Here is a 26,251-nt window from a genome sequence, read left to right as displayed (position 1 = left end):
ATGGGTGGGCCAAGAACTTTCTCACAAGTTCTGCTCCTCTCAGCTATTGGGATTGGTGAGTGTGGCCCATAATTTAACCAATATAGATAATCAATTGTGTTTGTAAAAAGGAAGATTGCTTATGAATATTTTTTGGTTTCTGCAGTATTTGTCCCATCTCTGGCCTCTGCAAACGTAAGTCTTTGCCATGTTTTTTGCCACCTAAAAACATTACAATTTGCTGAATTAATATCTGTTATGGTAATTCTTTTCACAGGGCAACACAACACGAGGTACGAACAAAATTATCTTTAAAAATTAAAGTGAAACTCTTTTAGCAGCAAACAAAAATAGAATATAACAATCCTACTAATGCAGTTTTAATGCATTTACAGGTCCAGGTTTGCTGACACCTGAAAACAGGTCAGTCCCCCTCAATGCTTCTATTAACCAGGAAATTTATTTAAGTTATATCACTAAACTGTAGAACCTGTTGTTGTTTTGTTCCTGAAGCACTTGTTCCACTCCGAGCCCCGTTTCCCAGGAATCATGCCAAGGAGTAAACTTACAGGACACCAGTCGCAGCGTAGGCATCCACCTCACTAACTGTTGATAACTGACTCCCTCTTGTGTTCACCTGGTAACATTAACACTTTCCATACTTCTGCCCTTTCTCATTTGCAGATATTTGCAGCAGTGGACTCATTGGTAGGGGAGCTATCCTGTAAAAGAAGGGAAAACACAAACCTATCAGAGGCCTCGTTCATGGAAGTGGAACGAAACATCAGACGGATTGTCGAGTCGTCTATAAAAGTCCTTTCAGACCTGGTGATGAGTTAATATATTCTTTCTTAATGTAATGTTACACATATCTGTGTAATCCTGAACAAAGTAATTTGGTGGAAATGTGTCCCAAAGAGTTTGTGACATTTTCTTCATAATAAAAACATTTCTTGCCTGCATCAAATATCACCTTTATTTTATAATAGGGCACCAATGAATCTGGCTACAATGTTTTGGAACAAATTGGAATCTTGGACAGCCTAAAGGTGGAAAACTACAATGACCCAACATTCATCAGGCTGTGGTTCTCCCTGAAGATGACTTTCCTGTTGCCTTTTGTCACTGAAAGTTTCCTGATCCAGCTTGGCAACAAGAACTTCAGCTGTAGCTCCTTTCAAGAACTGTAAGTGCAACAACTACGGCTGTAGTAAATTGCTCCTGTAAATCTAGCCGAAACTTTGGAAGATTATCTGTATCTATGTTTTTTTTTTCATCACTAAAAAGAAACCACGGGCCCAAAGATCTAGTTTTTGAAAAAGATACATTTATTTCAGGCCCTGGCAGAAACAAATGGCTGTACACAGGGAAGATGTTCACCGAAGCCATGCTAAACCTCTTGGGTTTATTGTTGATTATTAACATTTCCACATAAACAGGAACAACACATGAGGGAGGAAAGTGTAAAAATATTGTTGTTGTTGTAAAGAACAGAAAATAGATTCGACATCCAGAACAAGGGCTGATAGATTCAGTGAACAGTATTGTGTTGGATGTACTCAGAGATTTGATAATATAGTAATACTTCAACATTTAATTAAAACATCACTGTAAGAGAAGCCTGAATACATTTAACGTTCAGACCTGCTGAGCAGAAAATAATGGGACATTTAAAACAAATTTAGCCTGAGAGTCGGATTGCTTTTGGTATGAAGGGCTGTTTGGTCCCACTTTCTGAAAGGGCTGGGGAGTGATACCAGCAGTTTAAAGGAGGAATGAAAGTTACGAAGATTTGCTCTGTGTAATCCAACAGAAAGCAAGCATCTCACTGACTGTGGTGAATATTTTTTCAGTTTGTGCCCTGCACAGCAGATGGTACCAAATGTGAGAGCAGTCTCTGTACAAGCAGTGCAAAACATCTTCAGCATGGTTTGGTCAACATCACATGAAACTTACTTTTTCAAAATAGAGGCTTTGCTGTTTTCTGAACACCAATTGTTGAAGCTTTGTAGGTGGAATTCTTTCTCATTCTTGCTTGATGAACAACTTCAGTTGCTCAACAGTCCGGGGTCTCTGTTGTCATAGTTTGCGCTTCATAATGTTCCACACATTTTCAATGAGAGCCAGGTCTGGACTGCAGGCAAGCCAGTCTGGTACCAGAACTCTTTTACTATTAAGTCACGCTGTTGGAACGTGGAGAACGTAGCTTGGTGTCGTCTGGCTGAAATAAGCAGGGATGTCCCTGAAGAAGACGTTGTTTGGATGGCAGCAGCTGTTGCTCAAAAACCTTGTATGTACCTTTCAGCATTAATGGTGTCTTCACAGATGTGCCAGTTACTCATGTCATAGGCATCAACACAAACCCATACCTTCACAGATTCCAGCTTTAGAACTTTGCGCCGATAATAATCCAGATAGTCATTTTACTCCTTGGTCCAGAGGACACGACGTCCATGATGTCCTCTTTGGTCCAGAGGACACGACGACCATGATGTCCTCTTTGGTCCAGAGGACACGACGTCCATGATGTCCTCTTTGGTCCAGAGGACACGACGACCATGATGTCCAGAAATAATCTGAAATGTGGACTCAGACCACAGCAAACGTTTCCACTTTGGGTCAGTCCATCTCAGATGAGATCAGTTCCAGTGAAACCGGTGCCGGTTCTGGGTGTTGTTGATGCATGGCTTTGTCTTTGCATGGTAGAGTTTAATTTGTAGATGTAGCGATGAACTGTGTTACCTGACAATGGTTCTGAAGTGTTCCTGAGCCCACGTGGTGATGTCCGGTACAGAGTGATGTCGGTCTTTAATGCAGCGCCTTCTGACGCGGGTCAAAGGTCACCACCATTTAATGTTGGTTTTCCTCCTTGCTGCAAAGATTTCTCCAGATTCTCTGAATCTTTGGATGATACTATGGACTGTAGGTGATGAATTCCTTAAATGCCTTGCTATTGTATATTGAGGAATGTTGTTCTTAAACTGTTGGACTATTTCCTCACACAGTCATTCACAAAGTGATGAACCTCATACCATCCTTGCTCGTAAGACACTGGACCTTTCAGGGATGCTTTTATACCCATTCATGACTCTCACCTGTTTCCAGTTAACCTGTTCACCTCTGGAGTGATCCAAACAGTATTCCTCAACATTCCCAGTCTTTTGTGGATCATGTCCAGCTTTGTTGGAATGTGCTGCAAACATCAAACTCAAAATGAGTGAAAATTTAAAAAAACAATAAAGTTTATCAGTTTGAACATTAAAGATCTTGTCTTTGTGGTGGATTCAGCTGCAGAATGGCTGAACAGGATTTGAAGATTATTGTGTTCTGTTGTTATTTATGTTTTAAACAACATCCTCACTTCATTTGGAAACAAGATTTGTCCATGGTTGTCCATATGGGCAACCAGAAGACTGTTTCAAATCAAGCAGAAATGGCTTGGCTTAAAGTTTCCCTAGATCTTTACTAGCATTAGTATAGTGTTAAATTGTAAAGGAAAATAAACCTGAGTATGAAACAAAACCATGAAATAACTTCACTGAATGTAAGAGAAAGAATATTGTATGGAAATATATACACATATATGATTTATATAACAAATGAATGTTTTAGGGTGAAGTCTCTAAGTGAAGGACTTGACACCTCTCAGACAATGGAAAAGAAACAAATCTACAGTCACTTCATTCAGGTGTATCTGACCAGGCAGAACGTAGCAGGTAAGAAAAATTATATATACTAACGAAGAACTGATGAAGAGTAGCCTAATTTTGCTCAAAAAACATAAACAGTAATAAAATTGTGCATGGTACAATGCTGTTGAAAAGGATTACAACAGAAATTCTGATAAAATACCAGTTTACTATTGCATCTATCAGTGTGGGGTGAGGTTTTTAATGACCTCATTATCTCCATTCAAATAGAACCTGGATGCACGCACACTGCGAAGGGAAATGAAGACTGGGTGGAGAAAAACTTTCAGAGTTTTTTGGTATTTGCAACACTTGAGGAGCTTAAACACATTAACAGCAACTTTTCTGCAGTAAGTTAACTTTTACACCTGAACAGAACTTATCTTTTACAGAAGAAATGAGAGGCACAAGCAGAAAAGTGTAAAAGGTTATTCTTCATGGTTTTGTGAACTAATTCAACATACATTGGTGTTGCCACAGACAGACGTGTTGGAAAAGCTCTCACCACGACAGAAAGCAGAGCTAATACTGGATCCAGAAAGTGGTGCTTTGGAGGATGTCGACTTCGTCAGAGCAGTCATCACCAACGTGACAATGTCAGGGGATAATGAGCAACTCACACAATTTTTCCAGGAATTTTCAAAATTAGGAAAACAGGTAAAGCTTTCAATATGACCTCACGTTTCTCATCTAACCAATGACAAAAATTTGATTTTAGAAGGAAAAACTAAAAGAGAAAAGAAAGATTTTTACCAACAAAAACTGATAGCTCTTGGTCAGGAGAGGTTGATTAAATGTTAAAAACAGCAAGTTATTTGGTCAATGTCAGGCAACTGTGATTTTTCAATGTTTAAACTCCTCCTGAGCTACAATTTGCATTCTTTTGTTTGCAGACAAACACAACCTTCATCCTAAATGCGGCTGTACGAGAGACCATCTTAAACCTGACTTTGAACGGCCTCGCTCCTAAATTTGTCTCCTTTGAAGTAGAAGACTATGAGCTGTGGTTCCAGGTCTATTTGGTTCCTGTCATAGCAAGCCTCCATCCTGACAGCCTGCGGGTGATACCCAGTAACATCAGTTGTGAATCCTACGAAGCTATGTAAGACAGGAATCTGAGTCTTTGGGTTTGATCCACATCAAAGTATGGTTCCATACTAGTCCCAATAATTACTGTGTTTTTCTTTTCAGAGTCACTGGTCTAATGGAAAGCCTGGAATTCCTGCCACTGGGCATTTCAATGGACGTGAGAGCTAGCTTGGAATCACTACAGGAGACCTTCCCAGGTATGTGTGGAGAATGCTTTGCTGACAAATTCCTTCAGAAAAGCCCAGTACCACTGCTAGATTAAAATACATATTGATGTTGTGTCTAATTTGTGTTTTCTTTCAAACAGATTGTGCAGAACTTGATTCTTTCACGGTAAGCCCAGGTTCAGAGGTGCATTACACACAATATATCCACCATGTCATGTTCATTTAAGAGACTAAAGTGTGGCACATTACCTTAGTAATGGCAGTGATGCCCGGGTTCTATAATGTTGTATAGCTTTTGCCCCTAATCTAACAATTGTTGCATTGTTTGTCCCCAGTGCAAAGAGACACATGTTGATGGTAAGTCTCCTGAATATCCCTGATTTATAAATTGATGAAACAACAGCATTTGTCAAATACCAATACATGATACACATCTCTGGTGTTTTTATAGAAATGCTCATCTGCTGGGGGGTAGACAGGTAAGAGGATCAATGTCTTGTCTGATGCTGAGTTAGCAAGTTACTTTACAACATGTAACCAAAGCTACAATGTATTTATCGTTACTTTGCACAGCTCTCAACTCCAGAAGACACTGGAGGATAACAATTCCACGTCAGCCGTGTGCAATTTTACCATCATTGAACATGCCTGTACCACAGTAAGATGTTTTTGTGCAAGCTGTAAATCCAAGACAACATTTTGCTCTTTGCTGTAGTATAATGTGGAAAAAGCCCACATGCTCAAAGTTTGCTTGATTTCTTCTTTAGCCAACAAACCTCACAGCAGGCAACTTGGCCACACTCCTGACATGCTCTGTGGAAAGCAACAAGCCATATGTGGTGGAAGTTTGGCAGCTTCTTTTCCACAAAGCTTCTCCCGTACTCAGCCAGGCTCTTGACATGTTCGCCACCATGGTATATCCAGTGAGATCATTTCCAAATACTCAACGCTTCTTGGTGTCATTTCTACATCCAACCAATTTTTCCCCAAATTCTAGGCCCCCACCACCATGAGCTCTGCCTATTCCAATGCACTTGATGCTCTGGGAGAAGTGGTAGTTAAAAAGCTTACTCAGGATGAACTGAAGAGTAAGGATGCCATTAGAAGTAGGTTCCAGATGGAGCTCCGTCCGTTCCTGGCCTCCCCGTCAACAAATTTCCTCTCCTGCCTTGGCACCTACAACTTCAGCTGCCAGACATATCAGCTTGTGTAAGTAGATGCGAGACTTATTGCATGACCGTACACAATATCTGTAAGAAATTAGTTCATTCATTTGACGTTAAAATCCTTTGCTCAAATTGTAGCCTTGAGGCATTCAGCAACCAAAGCCCATTGATGGACAACAACAGAAAGCGAGCAGTGTTTACTCACTTCATCCGACCGTTCCTTTCCAGAAAAGATTTGCCAGGTAAAGGCAGTCTCCCAGGGTCTCCTTGGTAATGTATTGATTGCATGTGGTTTTAACAAGGCAGTGTTCTGACTTCCTGTAATATTGCAGACCCAGGTTGTGTGTCCTCTGCCGATGGTAGTCAACTCTGGCTGCAGGCCAACCTTGGCAATTTCTCTGCTTTTGCAACCATAGAGGATTTGCAAACCTTCAATCCAAACTTCTCCAGTGTGAGTTACTAGCAGAGGTTATTGGTTTATGGGGCTCTACAGACTTTTCCACCCTGAAGCTTTACAATAACTTCTACCTGAATTCTTGCTTTCTATTTCTGCAGGCCCAAGCCTTGTCAGAACTGTCACCCTCTCAGGTAGCACAGTTACTGCTGAGCTCAGACATCTCAAATGACACAAAATTTATCGACCGAGTCTTTGAGCGACTGGAAAATGGAAACGCTGTTGACAACGTGGATGAATTCTTTACAAAGCTTACAGAGCAGGAGGAGGTAAGCTACACCTTCAAGTGGCAAAAGAAACCCTGTTCTTATGAAACCACATCTAATGGTACTCAGAAGCTTATTTGTAGCCTCCAAAATCATAACGTGCAATGATTCATAGAACGCTCCTGTTTTTGCAACCTTTGAAAAATACTGTATGGTGGACTTGCATCATAGCAACTTAGTGGTGTTGGATTTCTCTCATGTCATACTTTGTAAGGTCCCAGAGTTCCAGGCTGACGTGAGGGATCGCATTATGAACAAGACCTACATCATCATCAGTCCCTCTTTCCCAGAGTTCACTGAACAGGACTTTTTTGGTTGGTTCCATGTCAAACTGGTCCCCGTCCTTGCAAGTTTCACTCCAGAAATGCTCCGAGGTGTAACTACCAACATGAACTGCACAAACTATCACATCATGTGAGTTGGATTTTAAGTACAATCAAGACTTGAATGCTCCAATCTACAGAGTACTCTCAAGGGACAGTGTCTGAAAGATTTGTTCCAATCTTTGCAGTGTGAGTGGGATGGCCAAGGTTGTCTCTGCCATACCTCAGCAAAGATTGCAAGAAATTGCAGAGGTTTTACTGGAATACCTGCAAGACTCTGCCGCTGTCATCAACCAGCCAGGTAGGTCTGCCATATAACACTGTGGTCACTTTGTCATTGCTTTGTTATTGGTATAAAATACTACTAATACTGATTAAGACAAAAATGAAAGAAATTGTTTGAAGAAAGCAAAGTTCAAATGTGCATACATGTGCTTTAGATTGCAGGACAGGAATCAAGACTGATGCCCAATGGATTGAAACAAACCTGGGTCCATTTTCTCCATACATAACATATTCTGAGCTCAAATTCTTCAACCTCTCTCTGGTAAGTTAGACATCCTACTGTAGATCTTCTCTAAGAACAAGAGCACGATCTCCACTTTGTGGCTGGTCCACACACGGCTTGGTGTGTCATGTCCAAGAGAACAGAAATTCATGTGTTCCCTTTGTTTGTCTCATCAGGGAGCACTCGTGAATGTTCTTTCACCAACACAGAAAGCTGAGCTGATAATGGATCCAGACAGCGGTGGTCTGGAAGATGCCATCCTTGTAAAGGAGGTGCTCACAAACCTGACAGAGTCTGGTGATGAAGAGCAGCTTGGTCAGTTTTTCCAAGTGTTCACACAGATCCTCCAGCAGGTAAATGCCAAACTTTAACTTTGCCATATTTGTCCCACATTTTATATTGATATATATATATATATTAAATATCAGGCCATAGATCTCTTGCTTTGGACTCATGCGGTGCTTAAAAGAGGTCAAAAACAAACTGAAGTAATGCATATTTGGTACAACTGTTGGATCAAATGTTGGCCAAGAAATCTCTGGTCATGGTTTTAATAAAAGCAGAGTCCAAAGCTTTGCCACAGACCTTCCTGATCTATTTGCAGGATTTTATCTCAATAAAAACTCCTCCTGAGCTACAATTTGCATTCTTTTGTTTGCAGACAAACACAACCTTCATCCTAAATGCGGCTGTACGAGAGACCATCTTAAACCTGACTTTGAACGGCCTCGCTCCTAAATTTGTCTCCTTTGAAGTAGAAGACTATGAGCTGTGGTTCCAGGTCTATTTGGTTCCTGTCATAGCAAGCCTCCATCCTGACAGCCTGCGGGTGATACCCAGTAACATCAGTTGTGAATCCTACGAAGCTATGTAAGACAGGAATCTGAGTCTTTGGGTTTGATCCACATCAAAGTATGGTTCCATACTAGTCCCAATAATTACTGTGTTTTTCTTTTCAGAGTCACTGGTCTAATGGAAAGCCTGGAATTCCTGCCACTGGGCATTTCAATGGACGTGAGAGCTAGCTTGGAATCACTACAGGAGACCTTCCCAGGTATGTGTGGAGAATGCTTTGCTGACAAATTCCTTCAGAAAAGCCCAGTACCACTGCTAGATTAAAATACATATTGATGTTGTGTCTAATTTGTGTTTTCTTTCAAACAGATTGTGCAGAACTTGATTCTTTCACGGTAAGCCCAGGTTCAGAGGTGCATTACACACAATATATCCACCATGTCATGTTCATTTAAGAGACTAAAGTGTGGCACATTACCTTAGTAATGGCAGTGATGCCCGGGTTCTATAATGTTGTATAGCTTTTGCCCCTAATCTAACAATTGTTGCATTGTTTGTCCCCAGTGCAAAGAGACACATGTTGATGGTAAGTCTCCTGAATATCCCTGATTTATAAATTGATGAAACAACAGCATTTGTCAAATACCAATACATGATACACATCTCTGGTGTTTTTATAGAAATGCTCATCTGCTGGGGGGTAGACAGGTAAGAGGATCAATGTCTTGTCTGATGCTGAGTTAGCAAGTTACTTTACAACATGTAACCAAAGCTACAATGTATTTATCGTTACTTTGCACAGCTCTCAACTCCAGAAGACACTGGAGGATAACAATTCCACGTCAGCCGTGTGCAATTTTACCATCATTGAACATGCCTGTACCACAGTAAGATGTTTTTGTGCAAGCTGTAAATCCAAGACAACATTTTGCTCTTTGCTGTAGTATAATGTGGAAAAAGCCCACATGCTCAAAGTTTGCTTGATTTCTTCTTTAGCCAACAAACCTCACAGCAGGCAACTTGGCCACACTCCTGACATGCTCTGTGGAAAGCAACAAGCCATATGTGGTGGAAGTTTGGCAGCTTCTTTTCCACAAAGCTTCTCCCGTACTCAGCCAGGCTCTTGACATGTTCGCCACCATGGTATATCCAGTGAGATCATTTCCAAATACTCAACGCTTCTTGGTGTCATTTCTACATCCAACCAATTTTTCCCCAAATTCTAGGCCCCCACCACCATGAACTCTGCTTATTCCAATGCACTTGATGCTCTGGGAGAAGTGGTAGTTAAAAAGCTTACTCAGGATGAACTGAAGAGTAAGGATGCCATTAGAAGTAGGTTCCAGATGGAGCTCCGTCCGTTCCTGGCCTCCCCGTCAACAAATTTCCTCTCCTGCCTTGGCACCTACAACTTCAGCTGCCAGACATATCAGCTTGTGTAAGTAGATGCGAGACTTATTGCATGACCGTACACAATATCTGTCAGAAATTAGCACATTCATTTGACGTTAAAATCCTTTGCTCAAATTGTAGCCTTGAGGCATTCAGCAACCAAAGCCCATTGATGGACAACAACAGAAAGCGAGCAGTGTTTACTCACTTCATCCGACCGTTCCTTTCCAGAAAAGATTTGCCAGGTAAAGGCAGTCTCCCAGGGTCTCCTTGGTAATGTATTGATTGCATGTGGTTTTAACAAGGCAGTGTTCTGACTTCCTGTAATATTGCAGACCCAGGTTGTGTGTCCTCTGCCGATGGTAGTCAACTCTGGCTGCAGGCCAACCTTGGCAATTTCTCTGCTTTTGCAACCATAGAGGATTTGCAAACCTTCAATCCAAACTTCTCCAGTGTGAGTAACTAGCAGAGTTTATTGGTTTATGGGGCTCTACAGACTTTTCCACCCTGAAGCTTTACAATAACTTCTACCTGAATTCTTGCTTTCTATTTCTGCAGGCCCAAGCCTTGTCAGAACTGTCACCCTCTCAGGTAGCACAGTTACTGCTGAGCTCAGACATCTCAAATGACACAAAATTTATCGACCGAGTCTTTGAGCGACTGGAAAATGGAAACGCTGTTGACAACGTGGATGAATTCTTTACAAAGCTTACAGAGCAGGAGGAGGTAAGCTACACCTTCAAGTGGCAAAAGAAACCCTGTTCTTATGAAACCACATCTAATGGTACTCAGAAGCTTATTTGTAGCCTCCAAAATCATAACGTGCAATGATTCATAGAACGCTCCTGTTTTTGCAACCTTTGAAAAATACTGTATGGTGGACTTGCATCATAGCAACTTAGTGGTGTTGGATTTCTCTCATGTCATACTTTGTAAGGTCCCAGAGTTCCAGGCTGACGTGAGGGATCGCATTATGAACAAGACCTACATCATCATCAGTCCCTCTTTCCCAGAGTTCACTGAACAGGACTTTTTTGGTTGGTTCCATGTCAAACTGGTCCCCGTCCTTGCAAGTTTCACTCCAGAAATGCTCCGAGGTGTAACTACCAACATGAACTGCACAAACTATCACATCATGTGAGTTGGATTTTAAGTACAATCAAGACTTGAATGCTCCAATCTACAGAGTACTCTCAAGGGACAGTGTCTGAAAGATTTGTTCCAATCTTTGCAGTGTGAGTGGGATGGCCAAGGTTGTCTCTGCCATACCTCAGCAAAGACTGCAAGAAATTGCAGATGTTTTACTGGAATACCTGCAAGACTCTGCCGCTGTCATCAACCAGCCAGGTAGGTCTGCCATATAACACTGTGGTCACTTTGTCATTGCTTTGTTATTGGTATAAAATACTACTAATACTGATTAAGACAAAAATGAAAGAAATTGTTTGAAGAAAGCAAAGTTCAAATGTGCATACATGTGCTTTAGATTGCAGGACAGGAATCAAGACTGATGCCCAATGGATTGAAACAAACCTGGGTCCATTTTCTCCATACATAACATATTCTGAGCTCAAATTCTTCAACCTCTCTCTGGTAAGTTAGACATCCTACTGTAGATCTTCTCTAAGAACAAGAGCACGATCTCCACTTTGTGGCTGGTCCACACACGGCTTGGTGTGTCATGTCCAAGAGAACAGAAATTCATGTGTTCCCTTTGTTTGTCTCATCAGGGAGCACTCGTGAATGTTCTTTCACCAACACAGAAAGCTGAGCTGATAATGGATCCAGACAGCGGTGGTCTGGAAGATGCCATCCTTGTAAAGGAGGTGCTCACAAACCTGACAGAGTCTGGTGATGAAGAGCAGCTTGGTCAGTTTTTCCAAGTGTTCACACAGATCCTCCAGCAGGTAAATGCCAAACTTTAACTTTGCCATATTTGTCCCACATTTTATATTGATATATATATATATATTAAATATCAGGCCATAGATCTCTTGCTTTGGACTCATGCGGTGCTTAAAAGAGGTCAAAAACAAACTGAAGTAATGCATATTTGGTACAACTGTTGGATCAAATGTTGGCCAAGAAATCTCTGGTCATGGTTTTAATAAAAGCAGAGTCCAAAGCTTTGCCACAGACCTTCCTGATCTATTTGCAGGATTTTATCTCAATAAAAACTCCTCCTGAGCTACAATTTGCATTCTTTTGTTTGCAGACAAACACAACCTTCATCCTAAATGCGGCTGTACGAGAGACCATCTTAAACCTGACTTTGAACGGCCTCGCTCCTAAATTTGTCTCCTTTGAAGTAGAAGACTATGAGCTGTGGTTCCAGGTCTATTTGGTTCCTGTCATAGCAAGCCTCCATCCTGACAGCCTGCGGGTGATACCCAGTAACATCAGTTGTGAATCCTACGAAGCTATGTAAGACAGGAATCTGAGTCTTTGGGTTTGATCCACATCAAAGTATGGTTCCATACTAGTCCCAATAATTACTGTGTTTTTCTTTTCAGAGTCACTGGTCTAATGGAAAGCCTGGAATTCCTGCCACTGGGCATTTCAATGGACGTGAGAGCTAGCTTGGAATCACTACAGGAGACCTTCCCAGGTATGTGTGGAGAATGCTTTGCTGACAAATTCCTTCAGAAAAGCCCAGTACCACTGCTAGATTAAAATACATATTGATGTTGTGTCTAATTTGTGTTTTCTTTCAAACAGATTGTGCAGAACTTGATTCTTTCACGGTAAGCCCAGGTTCAGAGGTGCATTACACACAATATATCCACCATGTCATGTTCATTTAAGAGACTAAAGTGTGGCACATTACCTTAGTAATGGCAGTGATGCCCGGGTTCTATAATGTTGTATAGCTTTTGCCCCTAATCTAACAATTGTTGCATTGTTTGTCCCCAGTGCAAAGAGACACATGTTGATGGTAAGTCTCCTGAATATCCCTGATTTATAAATTGATGAAACAACAGCATTTGTCAAATACCAATACATGATACACATCTCTGGTGTTTTTATAGAAATGCTCATCTGCCGGGGGGTAGACAGGTAAGAGGATCAATGTCTTGTCTGATGCTGAGTTAGCAAGTTACTTTACAACATGTAACCAAAGCTACAATGTATTTATCGTTACTTTGCACAGCTCTCAACTCCAGAAGACACTGGAGGATAACAATTCCACGTCAGCCGTGTGCAATTTTACCATCATTGAACATGCCTGTACCACAGTAAGATGTTTTTGTGCAAGCTGTAAATCCAAGACAACATTTTGCTCTTTGCTGTAGTATAATGTGGAAAAAGCCCACATGCTCAAAGTTTGCTTGATTTCTTCTTTAGCCAACAAACCTCACAGCAGGCAACTTGGCCACACTCCTGACATGCTCTGTGGAAAGCAACAAGCCATATGTGGTGGAAGTTTGGCAGCTTCTTTTCCACAAAGCTTCTCCCGTACTCAGCCAGGCTCTTGACATGTTCGCCACCATGGTATATCCAGTGAGATCATTTCCAAATACTCAACGCTTCTTGGTGTCATTTCTACATCCAACCAATTTTTCCCCAAATTCTAGGCCCCCACCACCATGAACTCTGCTTATTCCAATGCACTTGATGCTCTGGGAGAAGTGGTAGTTAAAAAGCTTACTCAGGATCAACTGAAGAGTAAGGATGCCATTAGAAGTAGGTTCCAGATGGAGCTCCGTCCGTTCCTGGCCTCCCCGTCAACAAATTTCCTCTCCTGCCTTGGCACCTACAACTTCAGCTGCCAGACATATCAGCTTGTGTAAGTAGATGCGAGACTTATTGCATGACCGTACACAATATCTGTAAGAAATTAGCACATTCATTTGACGTTAAAATCCTTTGCTCAAATTGTAGCCTTGAGGCATTCAGCAACCAAAGCCCATTGATGGACAACAACAGAAAGCGAACAGTGTTTACTCACTTCATCCGACCGTTCCTTTCCAGAAAAGATTTCCCAGGTAAAGGCAGTCTCCCAGGGTCTCCTTGGTAATGTATTGATTGCATGTGGTTTTAACAAGGCAGTGTTCTGACTTCCTGTAATATTGCAGACCCAGGTTGTGTGTCCTCTGCCGATGGTAGTCAACTCTGGCTGCAGGCCAACCTTGGCAATTTCTCTGCTTTTGCAACCATAGAGGATTTGCAAACCTTCAATCCAAACTTCTCCAGTGTGAGTAACTAGCAGAGTTTATTGGTTTATGGGGCTCTACAGACTTTTCCACCCAGACGCTTTACAATAACTTCTACCTGAATTCTTGCTTTCTATTTCTGCAGGCCCAAGCCTTGTCAGAACTGTCACCCTCTCAGGTAGCACAGTTACTGCTGAGCTCAGACATCTCAAATGACACAAAATTTATCGACCGAGTCTTTGAGCGACTGGAAAATGGAAACGCTGTTGACAACGTGGATGAATTCTTTACAAAGCTTACAGAGCAGGAGGAGGTAAGCTACACCTTCAAGTGGCAAAAGAAACCCTGTTCTTATGAAACCACATCTAATGGTACTCAGAAGCTTATTTGTAGCCTCCAAAATCATAACCTGCAATGATTCATAGAACGCTCCTGTTTTTGCAACCTTTGAAAAATACTGTATGGTGGACTTGCATCATAGCAACTTAGTGGTGTTGGATTTCTCTCATGTCATACTTTGTAAGGTCCCAGAGTTCCAGGCTGACGTGAGGGATCGCATTATGAACAAGACCTACATCATCATCAGTCCCTCTTTCCCAGAGTTCACTGAACAGGACTTTTTTGGTTGGTTCCATGTCAAACTGGTCCCCGTCCTTGCAAGTTTCACTCCAGAAATGCTCCGAGGTGTAACTACCAACATGAACTGCACAAACTATCACATCATGTGAGTTGGATTTTAAGTACAATCAAGACTTGAATGCTCCAATCTACAGAGTACTCTCAAGGGACAGTGTCTGAAAGATTTGTTCCAATCTTTGCAGTGTGAGTGGGATGGCCAAGGTTGTCTCTGCCATACCTCAGCAAAGACTGCAAGAAATTGCAGATGTTTTACTGGAATACCTGCAAGACTCTGCCGCTGTCATCAACCAGCCAGGTAGGTCTGCCATATAACACTGTGGTCACTTTGTCATTGCTTTGTTATTGGTATAAAATACTACTAATACTGATTAAGACAAAAATGAAAGAAATTGTTTGAAGAAAGCAAAGTTCAAATGTGCATACATGTGCTTTAGATTGCAGGACAGGAATCAAGACTGATGCCCAATGGATTGAAACAAACCTGGGTCCATTTTCTCCATACATAACATATTCTGAGCTCAAATTCTTCAACCTCTCTCTGGTAAGTTAGACATCCTACTGTAGATCTTCTCTAAGAACAAGAGCACGATCTCCACTTTGTGGCTGGTCCACACACGGCTTGGTGTGTCATGTCCAAGAGAACAGAAATTCATGTGTTCCCTTTGTTTGTCTCATCAGGGAGCACTCGTGAATGTTCTTTCACCAACACAGAAAGCTGAGCTGATAATGGATCCAGACAGCGGTGGTCTGGAAGATGCCATCCTTGTAAAGGAGGTGCTCACAAACCTGACAGAGTCTGGTGATGAAGAGCAGCTTGGTCAGTTTTTCCAAGTGTTCACACAGATCCTCCAGCAGGTAAATGCCAAACTTTAACTTTGCCATATTTGTCCCACATTTTATATTGATATATATATATATATTTTTTTTTTTGTTAAATATCAGGCCATAGATCTCTTGCTTTGGACTCATGCGATGCTTAAAAGAGGTCAAAAACAAACTGAAGTAATGCATATTTGGTACAACTGTTGGATCAAATGTTGGCCAAGAAATCTCTGGTCATGGTTTTAATAAAAGCAGAGTCCAAAGCTTTGCCACAGAGCTTCCTGATCTATTTGCAGGATTTTATCTCAATAAAAACTCCTCCTGAGCTACAATTTGCATTCTTTTGTTTGCAGACAAACACAACCTTCATCCTAAATGCGGCTGTACGAGAGACCATCTTAAACCTGACTTTGAACGGCCTCGCTCCTAAATTTGTCTCCTTTGAAGTAGAAGACTATGAGCTGTGGTTCCAGGTCTATTTGGTTCCTGTCATAGCAAGCCTCCATCCTGACAGCCTGCGGGTGATACCCAGTAACATCAGCTGTGAATCCTACGAAGCTATGTAAGACAGGAATCTGAGTCTTTGGGTTTGATCCACATCAAAGTATGGTTCCATACTAGTCCCAATAATTACTGTGTTTTTCTTTTCAGAGTCACTGGTCTAATGGAAAGCCTGGAATTCCTGCCACTGGGCATTTCAATGGACGTGAGAGCTAGCTTGGAATCACTACAGGAGACCTTCCCAGGTATGTGTGGAGAATGCTTTGCTGACAAATTCCTTCAGAAAAGCCCAGTACCACTGCTAGATTAAAATACATATTGATGTTGTGTCTAATTTGTGTTTTCTTTCAAACAGATTGTGCAGAACTTGATTCTTTCACGGTAAGCCCAGGTTCAGAGGTGCATTACACACAATATATCCACCATGTCATGTTCATTTAAGAGACTAAAGTGTGGCACATTACCTTAGTAATGGCAGTGATGCCCGGGTTCTATAATGTTGTATAGCTTTTGCCCCTAATCTAACAATTGTTGCATTGTTTGTCCCCAGTGCAAAGAGACACATGTTGATGGTAAGTCTCCTGAATATCCCTGATTTATAAATTGATGAAACAACAGCATTTGTCAAATACCAATACATGATACACATCTCTGGTGTTTTTATAGAAATGCTCATCTGCTGGGGGGTAGACAGGTAAGAGGATCAATGTCTTGTCTGATGCTGAGTTAGCAAGTTACTTTACAACATGTAACCAAAGCTACAATGTATTTATCGTTACTTTGCACAGCTCTCAACTCCAGAAGACACTGGAGGATAACAATTCCACGTCAGCCGTGTGCAATTTTACCATCATTGAACATGCCTGTACCACAGTAAGATGTTTTTGTGCAAGCTGTAAATCTAAGACAACATTTTGCTCTTTGCTGTAGTATAATGTGGAAAAAGCCCACATGCTCAAAGTTTGCTTGATTTCTTCTTTAGCCAACAAACCTCACAGCAGGCAACTTGGCCACACTCCTGACATGCTCTGTGGAAAGCAACAAGCCATATGTGGTGGAAGTTTGGCAGCTTCTTTTCCACAAAGCTTCTCCCATACTCAGCCAGGCTCTTGACATGTTCGCCACCATGGTATATCCAGTGAGATCATTTCCAAATACTCAACGCTTCTTGGTGTCATTTCTACATCCAACCAATTTTTCCCCAAATTCTAGGCCCCCACCACCATGAGCTCTGCCTATTCCAATGCACTTGATGCTCTGGGAGAAGTGGTCGTTAAAAAGCTTACTCAGGATGAACTGAAGAGTAAGGATGCCATTAGAAGTAGGTTCCAGATGGAGCTCCGTCCGTTCCTGGCCTCCCCGTCAACAAATTTCCTCTCCTGCCTTGGCACCTACAACTTCAGCTGCCAGACATATCAGCTTGTGTAAGTAGATGCGAGACTTATTGCATGACCGTACACAATATCTGTAAGAAATTAGTCCATTCATTTGACGTTAAAATCCTTTGCTCAAATTGTAGCCTTGAGGCATTCAGCAACCAAAGCCCATTGATGGACAACAACAGAAAGCGAGCAGTGTTTACTCACTTCATCCGACCGTTCCTTTCCAGAAAAGATTTGCCAGGTAAAGGCAGTCTCCCAGGGTCTCCTTGGTAATGTATTGATTGCATGTGGTTTTAACAAGGCAGTGTTCTGACTTCCTGTAATATTGCAGACCCAGGTTGTGTGTCCTCTGCCGATGGTAGTCAACTCTGGCTGCAGGCCAACCTTGGCAATTTCTCTGCTTTTGCAACCATAGAGGATTTGCAAACCTTCAATCCAAACTTCTCCAGTGTGAGTAACTAGCAGAGGTTATTGGTTTATGGGGCTCTACAGACCTTTCCACCCTGAAGCTTTACAATAACTTCTACCTGAATTCTTGCTTTCTATTTCTGCAGGCCCAAGCCTTGTCAGAACTGTCACCCTCTCAGGTAGCACAGTTACTGCTGAGCTCAGACATCTCAAATGACTCAAAATTTATCGACCGAGTCTTTGAGCGACTGGAAAATGGAAACGCTGTTGACAACGTGGATGAATTCTTTACAAAGCTTACAGAGCAGGAGGAGGTAAGCTACACCTTCAAGTGGCAAAAGAAACCCTGTTCTTATGAAACCACATCTAATGGTACTCAGAAGCTTATTTGTAGCCTCCAAAATCATAACGTGCAATGATTCATAGAACGCTCCTGTTTTTGCAACCTTTGAAAAATACTGTATGGTGGACTTGCATCATAGCAACTTAGTGGTGTTGGATTTCTCTCATGTCATACTTTGTAAGGTCCCAGAGTTCCAGGCTGACGTGAGGGATCGCATTATGAACAAGACCTACATCATCATCAGTCCCTCTTTCCCAGAGTTCACTGAACAGGACTTTTTTGGTTGGTTCCATGTCAAACTGGTCCCCGTCCTTGCAAGTTTCACTCCAGAAATGCTCCGAGGTGTAACTACCAACATGAACTGCACAAACTATCACATCATGTGAGTTGGATTTTAAGTACAATCAAGACTTGAATGCTCCAATCTACAGAGTACTCTCAAGGGACAGTGTCTGAAAGATTTGTTCCAATCTTTGCAGTGTGAGTGGGATGGCCAAGGTTGTCTCTGCCATACCTCAGCAAAGACTGCAAGAAATTGCAGATGTTTTACTGGAATACCTGCAAGACTCTGCCGCTGTCATCAACCAGCCAGGTAGGTCTGCCATATAACACTGTGGTCACTTTGTCATTGCTTTGTTATTGGTATAAAATACTACTAATACTGATTAAGACAAAAATGAAAGAAATTGTTTGAAGAAAGCAAAGTTCAAATGTGCATACATGTGCTTTAGATTGCAGGACAGGAATCAAGACTGATGCCCAATGGATTGAAACAAACCTGGGTCCATTTTCTCCATACATAACATATTCTGAGCTCAAATTCTTCAACCTCTCTCTGGTAAGTTAGACATCCTACTGTAGATCTTCTCTAAGAACAAGAGCACGATCTCCACTTTGTGGCTGGTCCACACACGGCTTGGTGTGTCATGTCCAAGAGAACAGAAATTCATGTGTTCCCTTTGTTTGTCTCATCAGGGAGCACTCGTGAATGTTCTTTCACCAACACAGAAAGCTGAGCTGATAATGGATCCAGACAGCGGTGGTCTGGAAGATGCCATCCTTGTAAAGGAGGTGCTCACAAACCTGACAGAGTCTGGTGATGAAGAGCAGCTTGGTCAGTTTTTCCAAGTGTTCACACAGATCCTCCAGCAGGTAAATGCCAAACTTTAACTTTGCCATATTTGTCCCACATTTTATATTGATATATATATATATATTAAATATCAGGCCATAGATCTCTTGCTTTGGACTCATGCGGTGCTTAAAAGAGGTCAAAAACAAACTGAAGTAATGCATATTTGGTACAACTGTTGGATCAAATGTTGGCCAAGAAATCTCTGGTCATGGTTTTAATAAAAGCAGAGTCCAAAGCTTTGCCACAGAGCTTCCTGATCTATTTGCAGGATTTTATCTCAATAAAAACTCCTCCTGAGCTACAATTTGCATTCTTTTGTTTGCAGACAAACACAACCTTCATCCTAAATGCGGCTGTACGAGAGACCATCTTAAACCTGACTTTGAACGGCCTCGCTCCTAAATTTGTCTCCTTTGAAGTAGAAGACTATGAGCTGTGGTTCCAGGTCTATTTGGTTCCTGTCATAGCAAGCCTCCATCCTGACAGCCTGCGGGTGATACCCAGTAACATCAGTTGTGAATCCTACGAAGCTATGTAAGACAGGAATCTGAGTCTTTGGGTTTGATCCACATCAAAGTATGGTTCCATACTAGTCCCAATAATTACTGTGTTTTTCTTTTCAGAGTCACTGGTCTAATGGAAAGCCTGGAATTCCTGCCACTGGGCATTTCAATGGACGTGAGAGCTAGCTTGGAATCACTACAGGAGACCTTCCCAGGTATGTGTGGAGAATGCTTTGCTGACAAATTCCTTCAGAAAAGCCCAGTACCACTGCTAGATTAAAATACATATTGATGTTGTGTCTAATTTGTGTTTTCTTTCAAACAGATTGTGCAGAACTTGATTCTTTCACGGTAAGCCCAGGTTCAGAGGTGCATTACACACAATATATCCACCATGTCATGTTCATTTAAGAGACTAAAGTGTGGCACATTACCTTAGTAATGGCAGTGATGCCCGGGTTCTATAATGTTGTATAGCTTTTGCCGCTAATCTAACAATTGTTGCATTGTTTGTCCCCAGTGCAAAGAGACACATGTTGATGGTAAGTCTCCTGAATATCCCTGATTTATAAATTGATGAAACAACAGCATTTGTCAAATACCAATACATGATACACATCTCTGGTGTTTTTATAGAAATGCTCATCTGCTGGGGGGTAGACAGGTAAGAGGATCAATGTCTTGTCTGATGCTGAGTTAGCAAGTTACTTTACAACATGTAACCAAAGCTACAATGTATTTATCGTTACTTTGCACAGCTCTCAACTCCAGAAGACACTGGAGGATAACAATTCCACGTCAGCCGTGTGCAATTTTACCATCATTGAACATGCCTGTACCACAGTAAGATGTTTTTGTGCAAGCTGTAAATCCAAGACAACATTTTGCTCTTTGCTGTAGTATAATGTGGAAAAAGCCCACATGCTCAAAGTTTGCTTGATTTCTTCTTTAGCCAACAAACCTCACAGCAGGCAACTTGGCCACACTCCTGACATGCTCTGTGGAAAGCAACAAGCCATATGTGGTGGAAGTTTGGCAGCTTCTTTTCCACAAAGCTTCTCCCGTACTCAGCCAGGCTCTTGACATGTTCGCCACCATGGTATATCCAGTGAGATCATTTCCAAATACTCAACGCTTCTTGGTGTCATTTCTACATCCAACCAATTTTTCCCCAAATTCTAGGCCCCCACCACCATGAACTCTGCTTATTCCAATGCACTTGATGCTCTGGGAGAAGTGGTAGTTAAAAAGCTTACTCAGGATGAACTGAAGAGTAAGGATGCCATTAGAAGTAGGTTCCAGATGGAGCTCCGTCCGTTCCTGGCCTCCCCGTCAACAAATTTCCTCTCCTGCCTTGGCACCTACAACTTCAGCTGCCAGACATATCAGCTTGTGTAAGTAGATGCGAGACTTATTGCATGACCGTACACAATATCTGTAAGAAATTAGCACATTCATTTGACGTTAAAATCCTTTGCTCAAATTGTAGCCTTGAGGCATTCAGCAACCAAAGCCCATTGATGGACAACAACAGAAAGCGAAGCAGTGTTTACTCACTTCATCCGACCGTTCCTTTCCAGAAAAGATTTGCCAGGTAAAGGCAGTCTCCCAGGGTCTCCTTGGTAATGTGTTGATTGCATGTGGTTTTAACAAGGCAGTGTTCTGACTTCCTGTAATATTGCAGACCCAGGTTGTGTGTCCTCTGCCGATGGTAGTCAACTCTGGCTGCAGGCCAACCTTGGCAATTTCTCTGCTTTTGCAACCATAGAGGATTTGCAAACCTTCAATCCAAACTTCTCCAGTGTGAGTAACTAGCAGAGTTTATTGGTTTATGGGGCTCTACAGACTTTTCCACCCTGACGCTTTACAATAACTTCTACCTGAATTCTTGCTTTCTATTTCTGCAGGCCCAAGCCTTGTCAGAACTGTCACCCTCTCAGGTAGCACAGTTACTGCTGAGCTCAGACATCTCAAATGACACAAAATTTATCGACCGAGTCTTTGAGCGACTGGAAAATGGAAACGCTGTTGACAACGTGGATGAATTCTTTACAAAGCTTACAGAGCAGGAGGAGGTAAGCTACACCTTCAAGTGGCAAAAGAAACCCTGTTCTTATGAAACCACATCTAATGGTACTCAGAAGCTTATTTGTAGCCTCCAAAATCATAACGTGCAATGATTCATAGAACGCTCCTGTTTTTGCAACCTTTGAAAAATACTGTATGGTGGACTTGCATCATAGCAACTTAGTGGTGTTGGATTTCTCTCATGTCATACTTTGTAAGGTCCCAGAGTTCCAGGCTGACGTGAGGGATCGCATTATGAACAAGACCTACATCATCATCAGTCCCTCTTTCCCAGAGTTCACTGAACAGGACTTTTTTGGTTGGTTCCATGTCAAACTGGTCCCCGTCCTTGCAAGTTTCACTCCAGAAATGCTCCGAGGTGTAACTACCAACATGAACTGCACAAACTATCACATCATGTGAGTTGGATTTTAAGTACAATCAAGACTTGAATGCTCCAATCTACAGAGTACTCTCAAGGGACAGTGTCTGAAAGATTTGTTCCAATCTTTGCAGTGTGAGTGGGATGGCCAAGGTTGTCTCTGCCATACCTCAGCAAAGACTGCAAGAAATTGCAGATGTTTTACTGGAATACCTGCAAGACTCTGCCGCTGTCATCAACCAGCCAGGTAGGTCTGCCATATAACACTGTGGTCACTTTGTCATTGCTTTGTTATTGGTATAAAATACTACTAATACTGATTAAGACAAAAATGAAAGAAATTGTTTGAAGAAAGCAAAGTTCAAATGTGCATACATGTGCTTTAGATTGCAGGACAGGAATCAAGACTGATGCCCAATGGATTGAAACAAACCTGGGTCCATTTTCTCCATACATAACATATTCTGAGCTCAAATTCTTCAACCTCTCTCTGGTAAGTTAGACATCCTACTGTAGATCTTCTCTAAGAACAAGAGCACGATCTCCACTTTGTGGCTGGTCCACACACGGCTTGGTGTGTCATGTCCAAGAGAACAGAAATTCATGTGTTCCCTTTGTTTGTCTCATCAGGGAGCACTCGTGAATGTTCTTTCACCAACACAGAAAGCTGAGCTGATAATGGATCCAGACAGCGGTGGTCTGGAAGATGCCATCCTTGTAAAGGAGGTGCTCACAAACCTGACAGAGTCTGGTGATGAAGAGCAGCTTGGTCAGTTTTTCCAAGTGTTCACACAGATCCTCCAGCAGGTAAATGCCAAACTTTAACTTTGCCATATTTGTCCCACATTTTATATTGATATATATATATATATTAAATATCAGGCCATAGATCTCTTGCTTTGGACTCATGCGGTGCTTAAAAGAGGTCAAAAACAAACTGAAGTAATGCATATTTGGTACAACTGTTGGATCAAATGTTGGCCAAGAAATCTCTGGTCATGGTTTTAATAAAAGCAGAGTCCAAAGCTTTGCCACAGAGCTTCCTGATCTATTTGCAGGATTTTATCTCAATAAAAACTCCTCCTGAGCTACAATTTGCATTCTTTTGTTTGCAGACAAACACAACCTTCATCCTAAATGCGGCTGTACGAGAGACCATCTTAAACCTGACTTTGAACGGCCTCGCTCCTAAATTTGTCTCCTTTGAAGTAGAAGACTATGAGCTGTGGTTCCAGGTCTATTTGGTTCCTGTCATAGCAAGCCTCCATCCTGACAGCCTGCGGGTGATACCCAGTAACATCAGCTGTGAATCCTACGAAGCTATGTAAGACAGGAATCTGAGTCTTTGGGTTTGATCCACATCAAAGTATGGTTCCATACTAGTCCCAATAATTACTGTGTTTTTCTTTTCAGAGTCACTGGTCTAATGGAAAGCCTGGAATTCCTGCCACTGGGCATTTCAATGGACGTGAGAGCTAGCTTGGAATCACTACAGGAGACCTTCCCAGGTATGTGTGGAGAATGCTTTGCTGACAAATTCCTTCAGAAAAGCCCAGTACCACTGCTAGATTAAAATACATATTGATGTTGTGTCTAATTTGTGTTTTCTTTCAAACAGATTGTGCAGAACTTGATTCTTTCACGGTAAGCCCAGGTTCAGAGGTGCATTACACACAATATATCCACCATGTCATGTTCATTTAAGAGACTAAAGTGTGGCACATTACCTTAGTAATGGCAGTGATGCCCGGGTTCTATAATGTTGTATAGCTTTTGCCGCTAATCTAACAATTGTTGCATTGTTTGTCCCCAGTGCAAAGAGACACATGTTGATGGTAAGTCTCCTGAATATCCCTGATTTATAAATTGATGAAACAACAGCATTTGTCAAATACCAATACATGATACACATCTCTGGTGTTTTTATAGAAATGCTCATCTGCTGGGGGGTAGACAGGTAAGAGGATCAATGTCTTGTCTGATGCTGAGTTAGCAAGTTACTTTACAACATGTAACCAAAGCTACAATGTATTTATCGTTACTTTGCACAGCTCTCAACTCCAGAAGACACTGGAGGATAACAATTCCACGTCAGCCGTGTGCAATTTTACCATCATTGAACATGCCTGTACCACAGTAAGATGTTTTTGTGCAAGCTGTAAATCCAAGACAACATTTTGCTCTTCGCTGTAGTATAATGTGGAAAAAGCCCACATGCTCAAAGTTTGCTTGATTTCTTCTTTAGCCAACAAACCTCACAGCAGGCAACTTGGCCACACTCCTGACATGCTCTGTGGAAAGCAACAAGCCATATGTGGTGGAAGTTTGGCAGCTTCTTTTCCACAAAGCTTCTCCCGTACTCAGCCAGGCTCTTGACATGTTCGCCACCATGGTATATCCAGTGAGATCATTTCCAAATACTCAACGCTTCTTGGTGTAATTTCTACATCCAACCAATTTTTCCCCAAATTCTAGGCCCCCACCACCATGAACTCTGCTTATTCCAATGCACTTGATGCTCTGGGAGAAGTGGTAGTTAAAAAGCTTACTCAGGATGAACTGAAGAGTAAGGATGCCATTAGAAGTAGGTTCCAGATGGAGCTCCGTCCGTTCCTGGCCTCCCCGTCAACAAATTTCCTCTCCTGCCTTGGCACCTACAACTTCAGCTGCCAGACATATCAGCTTGTGTAAGTAGATGCGAGACTTATTGCATGACCGTACACAATATCTGTAAGAAATTAGCACATTCATTTGACGTTAAAATCCTTTGCTCAAATTGTAGCCTTGAGGCATTCAGCAACCAAAGCCCATTGATGGACAACAACAGAAAGCGAACAGTGTTTACTCACTTCATCCGACCGTTCCTTTCCAGAAAAGATTTGCCAGGTAAAGGCAGTCTCCCAGGGTCTCCTTGGTAATGTATTGATTGCATGTGGTTTTAACAAGGCAGTGTTCTGACTTCCTGTAATATTGCAGACCCAGGTTGTGTGTCCTCTGCCGATGGTAGTCAACTCTGGCTGCAAGCCAACCTTGGCAATTTCTCTGCTTTTGCAACCATAGAGGATTTGCAAACCTTCAATCCAAACTTCTCCAGTGTGAGTAACTAGCAGAGTTTATTGGTTTATGGGGCTCTACAGACTTTTCCACCCTGACGCTTTACAATAACTTCTACCTGAATTCTTGCTTTCTATTTCTGCAGGCCCAAGCCTTGTCAGAACTGTCACCCTCTCAGGTAGCACAGTTACTGCTGAGCTCAGACATCTCAAATGACACAAAATTTATCGACCGAGTCTTTGAGCGACTGGAAAATGGAAACGCTGTTGACAACGTGGATGAATTCTTTACAAAGCTTACAGAGCAGGAGGAGGTAAGCTACACCTTCAAGTGGCAAAAGAAACCCTGTTCTTATGAAACCACATCTAATGGTACTCAGAAGCTTATTTGTAGCCTCCAAAATCATAACGTGCAATGATTCATAGAACGCTCCTGTTTTTGCAACCTTTGAAAAATACTGTATGGTGGACTTGCATCATAGCAACTTAGTGGTGTTGGATTTCTCTCATGTCATACTTTGTAAGGTCCCAGAGTTCCAGGCTGACGTGAGGGATCGCATTATGAACAAGACCTACATCATCATCAGTCCCTCTTTCCCAGAGTTCACTGAACAGGACTTTTTTGGTTGGTTCCATGTCAAACTGGTCCCCGTCCTTGCAAGTTTCACTCCAGAAATGCTCCGAGGTGTAACTACCAACATGAACTGCACAAACTATCACATCATGTGAGTTGGATTTTAAGTACAATCAAGACTTGAATGCTCCAATCTACAGAGTACTCTCAAGGGACAGTGTCTGAAAGATTTGTTCCAATCTTTGCAGTGTGAGTGGGATGGCCAAGGTTGTCTCTGCCATACCTCAGCAAAGATTGCAAGAAATTGCAGAGGTTTTACTGGAATACCTGCAAGACTCTGCCGCTGTCATCAACCAGCCAGGTAGGTCTGCCATATAACACTGTGGTCACTTTGTCATTGCTTTGTTATTGGTATAAAATACTACTAATACTGATTAAGACAAAAATGAAAGAAATTGTT

General features: G+C 41.9%; 3 protein-coding genes and 1 long non-coding RNA gene across 4 annotated transcripts; all 4 read left to right on the top strand.

The window, feature by feature from the left end:
- Positions 1 to 12,794, top strand: LOC124855569. Its single transcript, XM_047345534.1, has 41 exons — positions 1 to 55; positions 146 to 174; positions 257 to 272; positions 375 to 402; positions 493 to 565; positions 664 to 807; positions 4,149 to 4,325; positions 4,562 to 4,770; positions 4,860 to 4,954; positions 5,065 to 5,090; positions 5,260 to 5,281; positions 5,376 to 5,403; positions 5,498 to 5,582; positions 5,692 to 5,838; positions 5,922 to 6,133; positions 6,229 to 6,332; positions 6,423 to 6,541; positions 6,646 to 6,813; positions 7,025 to 7,224; positions 7,322 to 7,434; positions 7,574 to 7,680; positions 7,818 to 7,994; positions 8,303 to 8,511; positions 8,601 to 8,695; positions 8,806 to 8,831; positions 9,001 to 9,022; positions 9,117 to 9,144; positions 9,239 to 9,323; positions 9,433 to 9,579; positions 9,663 to 9,874; positions 9,970 to 10,073; positions 10,164 to 10,282; positions 10,387 to 10,554; positions 10,766 to 10,965; positions 11,063 to 11,175; positions 11,315 to 11,421; positions 11,559 to 11,735; positions 12,044 to 12,252; positions 12,342 to 12,436; positions 12,547 to 12,572; positions 12,742 to 12,794. Exons 1-41 carry the CDS (start codon positions 1 to 3, stop codon positions 12,784 to 12,786), a joined length of 4,521 nt encoding a protein of 1,506 aa, XP_047201490.1. The 3' UTR covers positions 12,787 to 12,794.
- Positions 12,795 to 13,921: 1,127 nt separating this feature from the next.
- LOC124855568 lies at positions 13,922 to 17,372 on the top strand. The gene is made up of 14 exons (XM_047345532.1): positions 13,922 to 14,023; positions 14,128 to 14,295; positions 14,507 to 14,706; positions 14,804 to 14,916; positions 15,056 to 15,162; positions 15,300 to 15,476; positions 15,797 to 16,005; positions 16,095 to 16,189; positions 16,300 to 16,325; positions 16,495 to 16,516; positions 16,611 to 16,638; positions 16,733 to 16,817; positions 16,927 to 17,073; positions 17,157 to 17,372. The coding sequence occupies exons 3-14, from the start codon at positions 14,543 to 14,545 to the stop codon at positions 17,370 to 17,372; spliced, it is 1,389 nt and encodes a 462-aa protein (XP_047201488.1). The 5' UTR covers positions 13,922 to 14,023; positions 14,128 to 14,295; positions 14,507 to 14,542.
- Positions 17,373 to 17,517: 145 nt separating this feature from the next.
- On the top strand, positions 17,518 to 17,947 carry LOC124856028. Its single transcript, XR_007035222.1, has 3 exons — positions 17,518 to 17,567; positions 17,658 to 17,776; positions 17,881 to 17,947. It is a non-coding gene; the product is annotated as an uncharacterized LOC124856028 (long non-coding RNA).
- Positions 17,948 to 17,962: 15 nt separating this feature from the next.
- On the top strand, positions 17,963 to 26,169 carry LOC124855567. Its single transcript, XM_047345531.1, has 33 exons — positions 17,963 to 18,048; positions 18,260 to 18,459; positions 18,557 to 18,669; positions 18,809 to 18,915; positions 19,053 to 19,229; positions 19,538 to 19,746; positions 19,836 to 19,930; positions 20,041 to 20,066; positions 20,236 to 20,257; positions 20,352 to 20,379; positions 20,474 to 20,558; positions 20,668 to 20,814; positions 20,898 to 21,006; positions 21,250 to 21,309; positions 21,400 to 21,518; positions 21,623 to 21,790; positions 22,002 to 22,201; positions 22,299 to 22,411; positions 22,551 to 22,657; positions 22,795 to 22,971; positions 23,280 to 23,488; positions 23,578 to 23,672; positions 23,783 to 23,808; positions 23,978 to 23,999; positions 24,094 to 24,121; positions 24,216 to 24,300; positions 24,410 to 24,556; positions 24,640 to 24,851; positions 24,947 to 25,050; positions 25,141 to 25,259; positions 25,364 to 25,531; positions 25,743 to 25,942; positions 26,040 to 26,169. The coding sequence occupies exons 2-33, from the start codon at positions 18,296 to 18,298 to the stop codon at positions 26,167 to 26,169; spliced, it is 3,771 nt and encodes a 1,256-aa protein (XP_047201487.1). The 5' UTR covers positions 17,963 to 18,048; positions 18,260 to 18,295.
- The last annotated feature ends 82 nt before the right edge of the window (positions 26,170 to 26,251 follow it).

The sequence above is a fragment of the Girardinichthys multiradiatus genome, chromosome 19 (genome assembly GCF_021462225.1).
Source record: "Girardinichthys multiradiatus isolate DD_20200921_A chromosome 19, DD_fGirMul_XY1, whole genome shotgun sequence".
Lineage (NCBI taxonomy): Eukaryota > Metazoa > Chordata > Actinopteri > Cyprinodontiformes > Goodeidae > Girardinichthys > Girardinichthys multiradiatus.
This window is presented reverse-complemented; position numbering and strand designations above follow the sequence as displayed.